The sequence below is a fragment of the Tasmannia lanceolata genome, unplaced genomic scaffold (genome assembly GCF_043159265.1).
Source record: "Tasmannia lanceolata isolate RefF3 unplaced genomic scaffold, GAP_Taslan_0.1 ptg000008l, whole genome shotgun sequence".
Lineage (NCBI taxonomy): Eukaryota > Viridiplantae > Streptophyta > Magnoliopsida > Canellales > Winteraceae > Tasmannia > Tasmannia lanceolata.
In genome coordinates, this window is record NW_027518685.1 from 19,164,205 (window position 1) to 19,173,939 (window position 9,735).

General features: G+C 36.4%; 1 protein-coding gene across 1 annotated transcript; it reads right to left on the bottom strand.

Annotated features, from left to right (window-relative positions):
- Window positions 1–4,893: 4,893 nt before the first annotated feature.
- LOC143883379 (uncharacterized) lies at window positions 4,894–7,330 on the bottom strand. Its single transcript, XM_077386737.1, has 4 exons — window positions 6,924–7,330; window positions 6,075–6,212; window positions 5,707–5,817; window positions 4,894–5,062 (listed from the first exon to the last, which is right to left on the bottom strand). Exons 1-4 carry the CDS (start codon window positions 7,308–7,310, stop codon window positions 4,988–4,990), a joined length of 711 nt encoding a protein of 236 aa, XP_077242852.1. The 5' UTR covers window positions 7,311–7,330; the 3' UTR covers window positions 4,894–4,987.
- Window positions 7,331–9,735: the final 2,405 nt, after the last annotated feature.

A 9,735-nucleotide genomic window follows, 5' to 3' on the forward strand; every position in this document is an offset into this window, starting at 1 on the left:
TTTATGAAAGCTGATTGGGCAGGATTAATGAGACAATGGATTTTGGATCTAAGTCTATCAGCAAGGATTTTAGTTATTATTTTGTATGAGAAGTTGCAGAGGGAAATCGGACGAAATTTAGAAGGCGAGGATGCATCAGGGCCTTTGGGAAAGAGAGAGATGAAAGTGTCATTTACCTCCGAGAGAAGCTTGTCATGATTGAAGAAGTTCTTGATTGCTTTAATGAAATCTTTACCTACAACATACCAAAATTGTTTGAAAAAAGAGGCATTGAAACCATCCGGGCCAGGGGCTTTTTCTCCATTTGCTTTGAAAACCGCAGAAGTGATTTCTTCATCAGTGACGGTAGTGGTAAGGCTATCTGCATCTTCAGGGGATAGAAATCTGCAGGGAGAAGGGTTTCTTTTCTGCTGAGATTTGCCATTGTTCAGAGCTTTGTTGAAAAATTCAACAAAAAATTGAGCTATTTCCTTATGATCAGTGGCTGAAGAGCCATCAGCTCTCTGGATAGCTCTAATATTGTTTCTGTTTTGACGGCTTTTGATGGCAGAGTAAAAAAAATTGGAATTTGAATCTCCAAGATTCAGCCATTGGATGCGAGATTTTTGTTTGAGAAGACTTTCTTCTTTATCTATGGCAAATTTGAGATCGGTGCAAAGGTTTTCTTCAGCCTGATAGAGATCTGTATTACCCGGGTTTGAAGCAATCAAGGTTTGAATATGGTCCAAGTCCCTTCGAATTAAAGAAACAGTATTGTCTACACGCCCAAACACCTGATGGTTCCACTCCTTGATTTTCAATCTAACTTCCTTCAATTTTTTTGTAAGAACATACATTGGATTTCCAATAATTTTGACATGCCAGGCACTTTCAACAATCGGGTAGAGAGACAAGTCTTGGAGCCACATGTTCATAAATTTGAATGGTTTGGGACCAGGGCTGACATAAGTAGAAAGGGTAACCGTGAATTTGGAATGGTCAGAGATACCTTCCGTAAGAAATTCGGCAAAGGATTGAGGGTTTGAGAGATCCAGAGGTCGTTTACTAATACCCGATCGAGCTTAGCAAACTTTCTCTGCACTTGTTTATTCGACCAGGTATAATTATGACCAACTGAGAATAAGTCAAATAAAAAATAATTTGCAATGCAACTGTTGAGCTCTTCCATTTCGGAAATGGAACCCAAGCTTGCTCCCAATCTTTCATTTTGGAAACGGACCACATTAAAATCTCCAGCAACCAACCAAGGGCAAGTAATTCTCGAGGCTATTTCTTCCAAATCGGACCAGAGAGACCTGCGGGAGATATAATAATTGTGTGCATATACTACAGTTAGATCGAACATGAACTTTGATTGAAGAAAAAAGACCTCACAATGAATAAGTTGATTGGATTCTTCTTTTATTGAAATTTCTACAATTGAGGGGTCCCAAAGGATCCAGATCCTCCCTTTGATGACAGATGAATAATTTCCATGAGATTTCCATCCTTGGCAAATATTGCCAGTAATTTCTTCAAGCTTATGGGCTTTGGCTTTAGTTTCAAGCAGGGAGCAAATTGGGAGATCTTTTGATCGAATAAAGTTAGTGATCTCCTTTCTCTCTCTCTCTCTTTGAGTTAAACAGTCACATTGGCAATTAGAATCTGATTTTGTCTAGCTAAAGCTTTATTCATTTTAGATTCTAAGAATTGATTTTGACTCCAAAACTTATTAGTAGATGCTGTTAATCAAACAATGTTCAATTTTTGGCCCCTTCCCATGATTTGCGTTATCGCCTTCAGGAATAGGATGCCCAACAACAACGGCTACTGAATGCTAAAAAGTCTTCAGTCACTGTCATTCATCGTTGAGGAATGAAATTGAGGGGATATTTGGAATTTTTAAATCTTGATTCACTATATTTATGATTCAACTAACATATCCTTACAAAATGGAAGTGAAGTTAGTAATGGCATGTGCAGCTTTACACAAATACTCAAAGAGATAGGGTGGCGGGGATAAGTTCTCACCCAAAGAGTCAAGAGGTAGAGACACCTCGTAATGTTCAGGATTTCGAGGAGTCATTAATTGCAAGATCAAGCTGGGTATCTCGAGTTAGCTATTTCGATGCAAAACAGAATGACTATGTATGCGGGAAGATTCAATATGTCGCGCCGCTGGTATTTTGGTGACTAACTCCCTTATTTTGAAGTAACTTTGTTCACATTTTTTATACTTTGTTAACGACTTTTTATTTAAATTTCAAATGTTTGTTCATATTTCTATCCATTTCTTTTCTTCTACTAAATATATTTGTTCGGGGGGTTTTTTAATCAACAGACACACACACCCACACTCTCTCTCTGTCTACTTTCTTTCCTCTTCCCTTCAGTGACCCTAAGCCCTAACCGTTGCAAACGTAAGACACATGACACTCTCAGTAACCCCAATGGATCGTGACTTAAGGAAGAAAGAGTCTCCTAGAATTGGTAACTATTTAGTTGGAGGGCTACAGTTTTAACTTCTAAGTGCTCCTTCCTTCTATCAAATGAACTTGGTTGGGGCTGGGCTTCCTTCTACTTAAGAATGGCCCATTTACAAAGTTCTCCTTCATATACTCAGCCCAGCCCATCATAGTGGGCCTATATCTCCAGACAAAGCCCAGTTATGAGCAGATGTAGTTAGGTCTAACAAGTAAATTGGATTGGATTATGCAGTGTCCTAAGCCCAAAAGTTCAAGCCCAAGTTTAAATAGCACAACCCAGTAGGCCCATTTGGGCAGCTCAACCCATTTAAAGCCTTTAAACGAGTAGGTTATCAGGACTTGGGCTCAAAATCCCACCATTGGAAGATCCTAGCCTTGAATTTGTAGCATTTATGTGGAATGCCACAAAATTTAAAGACAATGACCCATATTCAACTAAAAACTCTCCATAAATCAAGGGTGTGTTCTTCAAAGCTTCTCATTCTCTTTCAGGAGAAATTATACACGTGCTCATCAACCCATCATTGATATTTGATCCAGCAGCAGCTCACTTTTTAAGAAGCTGTTGTTGGATCAAATATCAAGGTTGGTACTTCCATCGTACCACTTTTACATGCTTATACGCCCATTCATTATATAATTTCTACTCTTTCATTTGGTGCGGGCGAAACAAGCAGAATAGAATTGTGTGGAGAGACTCCTCGTCCATCAATCCACTATTTTTTGGAAGGTTTGCAATTTATTCACGTGTTTTCGTGATGGAAAGCAACCCCCACTGAAAATAGAATTGTATTAATTTTGTTTTCCTGTGGATGTTTCTAATATGTTGAAAATGATATCCACATTCACTTGTTTGGATAATAGCACTCTTTACTTTATTAACTAGTATTTTAATTGGTTTTTTATATAGCTTTCTGAAAGTGTATTAGCTTGTAACAGCTTATTGGAAAGTTTATATTAACTAGTATTTTAATCAAATTAATATATTAAAAAATTATGTTTTAATCAAATACATTAATTTGAAAGAGTTTGATATACAGTGTTGGACACAATTAGGATCAATCCTAATGATTAACAATTAGTGCCACATGGGGACATATGTATGATTGAGAACGTTGGTTTTATGTGATAAGTTTGGGAGAATTTCTATTAATCTTGGATTATTACAATTCGCATAAGATCTGATCTGATATATCCTAACATACCCGCTCAAACGCATGTGGATTAAAAAATCGACATACGTTGTGTTACTAAAAGTGTTGGGATTTCATGTCTTCAAACATCTTCATGCATCTCTCACTCTTCGTTCTTGCGTTACTAAAAGTGTTGGGATTTCATGTCTTTAAACATCTTGCATGTTGTGTTTTCATGTCCTCGAGTGCCAGTAAAACACTACTTTTTTGTAGTGAATGCTTGATCCTGTTTGGAGGCAGGAGAACCTACTCCACCTGTTGAGGATCACTATATGCGATGCGGAACGTGCGGCTTGGATCAAATCTTTTATTTTTTATTTTCTATTTTCGTCATTTTATTTTTAGTATTTTTCTGGACTTCAGTTTTCTTCAAGTAGGGGTGAACGATGCAGAACGTGCGGCTTGGATCAAATCTTTTATTTTTTATTTTTTATTTTCGTCATTTTATTTTTAGTATTTTTCTGGAGCGTCAAAACTTGTCTATTTAGTTTGATTTTGGTGTTTTTAGAAAGGTTTTTCGATTACCTATTTAAAGAGCCTAAGATTACGCGATTTGGACTTGATTTGGCTAAGTTATAAGCAATTTTAGGATATGGTAAGTGTCTAATACGGGATTACTATTTTAGGATTGTCTTGCTATTCTTAGGTTTTTGCTCTTTACATATAATGTAATGGCATGAGGAAAGAAATAGATTTGAATAAAATTTATTTTTTGGACATCTCTTGTGAAGAGAGCATTGGCTCTTTCACGTGGGTGAAGGAGCTTCGCTCCTTTCACTTGTTATATTGGAGTTTTTCTCCAAACCATGGCATGGGTTTTCAAACCCCCACGAGATTATCTTAGTTGCTGCTTGTGTTGATCTTTATCTTGGTGTTGCCGCTCCACGCTCCCTGCGTCAATATGTCTCTAGTGCCCTACATCCCACTGTCTCGCATGTGCCGATGGTGCATTGTACTGTCCTACGGCCCACCATGCCAAATTTTTAGAAACTCAAGAACTAGAAGTGAGAGAAGCTTTATAACGTCCTCTTCTCCCATCTCAGCTTCCAATGTGGGACTGAACTTTTTGTCACCACATGTCTTTTGCAAAAACACTTTTGAAAACCCATTCTCATAAAGCAAAATAACTTTTTCCTTTTTTTTTGTTGGAAATATTTCCCTACACAACATTGCACCAAAACAATGCCCAAAATTCTTAAAAGGAAATGTAAAATCTCCATTAGAAATTGGTAAAAGGTACAACTATATGCTGGGAACAAGAAGGTAACCAAATAGTTATGTTTGAATTTGCAAGGATATGTTCTCCTTCCTATTTATAACAAATATCGTTCAACCAGCAGAAATGGGTGAATACAGAAGACTTGTCAATGCCTGTTGATACCAATCGTCGCTGCTGTCTTTGATCTGTAATCTCGGACAAAGAAAAATAATTAGAACATGATAAAGAGAAAACTTATTATGGATCCAAAGAGATGTAGGAAACTCAGCTAAACACTAGAACATAAAAACACATGGATATATAATAAGTAAAATGGTGAAATTGGTTTAAGCTTTTGTATATATAATCTAGAGGTTGAATCTAGAGGTTGAATATATTTACTTTTTTGGTAGAATAAGCTAACTCCAATGTGTTGGAATCAAACCAACAATTTCTCTTAAATGGCTTACATATGAAGAAGATACATGACCCAAAATATAGCCTATACTTCAAATCCGAGATTAAAACTTGGCTTCCCCAAGTACCACTAACACATTAACAAAGGTAAAGTAAAAGACTTGCACAATTCCAAAACATAAAACTAAGTCCCTAGGCCATTAACTCCCACAAAGGAGATTTCCAATGTGGTCAGGGGCCATATAGCAAGCTACCAATGCAATATTAAAGTAGCAAAGTTCTAGAGAAGTCCAAGTGGTGAAGCTTAGATTTCCAACACAATGCAGGCTGAGGGAAGAAAAATTAGAAACTGAACTGTTTTTGAGAATTAAGTGGCAGGGGATAAATGGTGAAATGTTATCCTGCGGAGTTTCGAAAGGCAAAAAAAAAAAACCTGGCAATCATCTTCTTGATATGCCGCCTCTGCTCGATGAATTTCATTGTTACTCGCAAACCTTCCATGGATTCTACGTCGCCTGTCAGCTAAAGTTTTTCGGCAAACATACTGCAAAGATAGATAGATAAATAGATGGTAATTGATAATTCCATACCTTTCATTGTTACTCACAAACTTTCCACAGTTCCCAAAAAGCTCTCACAAGCCGATTAAAAAGAAAAGACAATATGAGTTTGTGCAATTATTAAAACATGATCGTGCTGATCACATTTCCTTTCCTGAAAATATTGCCTGACTCATATATTTGTTTTAACTTTAAACATGTAAAGTGGGTAAAAATAAGTAGTGCTATTTGGGGAGGTTACCTTTATGGTTTTGTTGAAGTTTCTTTTATTTCGCTTCTTCAAGTATTTGAGGATTCTATCTTTCCTTTCTTCAACCGAGTAACGAGGCACCCTCAGTCTAGGTTCTACACTTCTTGGTAATGAATTCGCTTGAATTGACTACAAAACATAAAACTTACACTTCATAAAACTTACATTTATAAGAAACGATAAAATTTACACTTCATAAAACTTACAATTATAAAATTTACACTTCATAAGAAACGTTTTAGAAACGATAAAAAAACGTCAAAGGAAATGTATATGAAACACATGAGAAATATGTTAAATTACATGCATACATAGATGATTTATATATATATTCGTTACATTTTTTTTTTTTTGCAGAATTTTTTACTTATTTCTATTTTATTACTATACATACTATTTGTTTTATTTTTAATATGTATTCTATAGTTCTTTTGTGTGATTTCTACAAAATATTTTCCGTATGTTTTCTATGTGTTTCCCGTGTATTTTATGTGTTTCCCATACGTTTTTTTTATACGCTTCATACATGTTTCACATAAGTTTCTCTAATGTTTCTCATGTATTTCAGAAATGTTTTCCCAATCTTTATTTCATGTATCCATAATGTTTACAAAACATTTTTTCGGGGAAATGTGTTTTCCATCGCCCGAGACATTTCTTGCAATTATGGTACATATAGTCTATAATATAATGGTGTATGTATGTATATATATATATATATATATATATATATATATATATATATATATATATATATATATATATATTCTTCTCATCGCCTATGATTATCTTGAATATGAATTAAAACAAAAATGTACATTTTGGGAACGACAAAATTACCCAAACATCTCCTGCACCGTAAACAGGCGGAAAGTCCAGTGTAACTGGATCCCACTTCTCTCCATGCCCAGAGGTTTCTTGCCAACAACAATATCCATCATCAACACTCTGATCACTGGTGAAACCACATTGAGCGGAATCGAATTCCGGCACGGTTTGTTCTGTCATCTCCATTTCTGTAATCCCAAACCGATCAGGAAACGATTTGCGAAAATCAGACAATCCTGTATTAGTTTCCGACTGCATTGCGTCCAAAAGTCCATCTCCCAAGGGAAAGCTTTCTCTAGTCCACATTCCCACGTTGTTTTCGTAGGAAAATAAAGGTGGGGTTACTTGAAAATCTGTGGAGAGAATGTAATGGTGATCAAATTCTGAGATGGAAGCCATTGAAGAAATGAGGAGTGGAGTTTTTAGCTGAAACCAAAGGGGGGTATTTGGCCTTTATATGAGAACGTAAAGGCAACATGCTTAGATTTATATAAGTGTCAGTATCAGAGAAATTATCTGGTGCAAAGGTGCGGTGCATGCACATGCAGACCAAAAATAGTGGGGCCCACATTATTTGGGTGATCAAAAGCATTATTTGTTGGGCCCTGATGTAGATTGGGTGAGCCCAACAAAATCTTCTCCATCGGTTGACCCTAATCGTCTGATTTGTGGAGGACTAAAATGGACGGCTCAGTTTAAATACCACAAGGATCGGAGGGTTAAGATCATCCAATGGAGAAGATTTTTTGGGTACCTCTTATCTATGCCTGAGCCCAACAAATGAATGGTTTGGATGACCCAAACAGTTTGGGCCCCACTGTTTTTGGGATGCAAGTAAATATGCTCGCAAAATCTCGTTAATATCTATTAATGAAGAGAAATGATCATGCACCGAGACTTCGTGCATAAACAATCTTTATTGTTCAATGATCTGAATGGCATTCAATCTGGACCGTCAAATCAAGTGACTACCTCTTTCGCAAATAATTATCTAATTAAATGAGCCCTAACCATCCGAAAGCATGACACACACACACACACATAACATCCGAAAGCATGACGCCTTCAGAATCAGGTAATTAATCGGACGGTTAGGAATATACAGTAACTATAGTTTTTAGATTAGGGTCCATCAATTGGACGGTCTAGATCGATGAGAATCTGCACTTTGATAATAGAGATGATATTCCAAAATGTAGATCATACACACAAGGTCATTCTCCCATTTCAAATAAATAAATAAATAAAATAAAACACAAGGTCACTCTTCCCACGTAAATATTTCTCCCTCTCTTAATAAGAGGGATGACCGACTTCACCATCCTTCTTTGATCAGGAACGTTGATTTGACACAGCATCAAGTAGGGCAAGCCAATCTCAATCACAAGATTTAAGTATGCTTAAACAATGGCTTAAAGACGTATTAATGGGCGTTTTTTTCCTCATGCACGATCAATGGTTAGAATCATCCGATTAAACCCTTGTTTTTCAGAAAGTACAGTATGATCGACACCATAGGATGATCCAAACCATATATCCACTTGTTGGGCCTCAGCATAAATAGGTTGTGCCCCAAAAATCATCTCCGTAGGATGATCCTAACCCTCCTATCTAATTTGAGACAATGTCATAAGTCTGAAATGAAATGAAATTCATTTATCAAGTATAAGAGTAATGCAAATCTCAGTTCCCTCTCTTTTCTTTAACTTAGAAATTTACATTGCATAGCTATCAATCTAGAAAGTAACCAGTGTTACAAAAGCAAATTGAAGTCCACTTGTGCTAAAAAGAGTGGCTTTCATGTGATATCTAAGATGATATACCTACTATATGAGGATGAGTTAGAATCAAAATCTCTGCAAGTAGGACTCAAGTACGACTCTGATATATCCCCTGCCCCTCGACATCTAGAAATTCCATATATTCCATCATTTTTTAAAATGCTACCACACCAAATTTTCTTCATAAAATGACCAAAATGCTGCTAAAATCCATAAGACAACCATGTTTTAATAATTGCACAAAACCAGCTTGTCTTCTCTTTTTTAATAGGCTTGTGAGAGCTTTTTAGGAACTGAAATAACATTTGACAGCTCTTTAAATATTAAAAGACAAGTGAGTGAGTGAAAACATGAAACTATGGTTGTGCTTATATCTTTTCCCTAAATATATACAAATTTTTTTTTTGGGGGGGGAGGGGGGAGTGATATCAACTGTACCATATTCTGTTAATAGCACTATAAATTTGCTTTATATAAAGATTGCTAAATGAAGGGTGCCCTTGCAAAAACCAACCACAGGTGCACCACATTGGATCCACGTCACCACTTTGCATTTACATATATTTTTTTAAAGATGACAATTTTATTGATACCATGGAAGTTACATTGGGGACCAGAGGTCCCAACTTGTAATACATAGAATCAATTAAGGATGGTCAGGAGCATACTCCTGGACCAGTTAATACCAACGAAGAAAATCTACTAATTCATCCATTACAGCGAGGACCACCCATCCAGACACTGCCATCCTACCGAATAACTATTTAACCTCCCTACTATCTAGAATCACAACCTAGATAGACTTCACCACTTCCCCAATAACTCCATAGCACTACCCCAAAGCATCTAACAGATCGAATCCAAAGAAAAGTGTCATATTTGGGGGCCTCTCATGCAAGGCTTTTCTCAAAACAGATTTGTCATCACTATTTAGATAATCATTTAGTTTGGTGATCTAGACAAGCCATCAAAAACGGTGAAAACTTAAACATACCATGCTGAGTCAGGGACACTAGCAGATATACAACCTCCGAGAACGGAAT

Coding starts and splice junctions, on each gene's coding strand:
- LOC143883379 (XM_077386737.1), bottom strand. CDS start 7,310: ATGGCTTCCATCTCAGAATTTGATCACCATTACATTCTCTCCACAGAT. Junction 6,213..6,923: donor ACGGTGCAGGAGATGTTTGG/GTAATTTTGTCG, acceptor TATGTTTTGTAG/TCAATTCAAGCGAATTCATT. Junction 5,818..6,074: donor ACTTCAACAAAACCATAAAG/GTAACCTCCCCA, acceptor CTATCTTTGCAG/TATGTTTGCCGAAAAACTTT.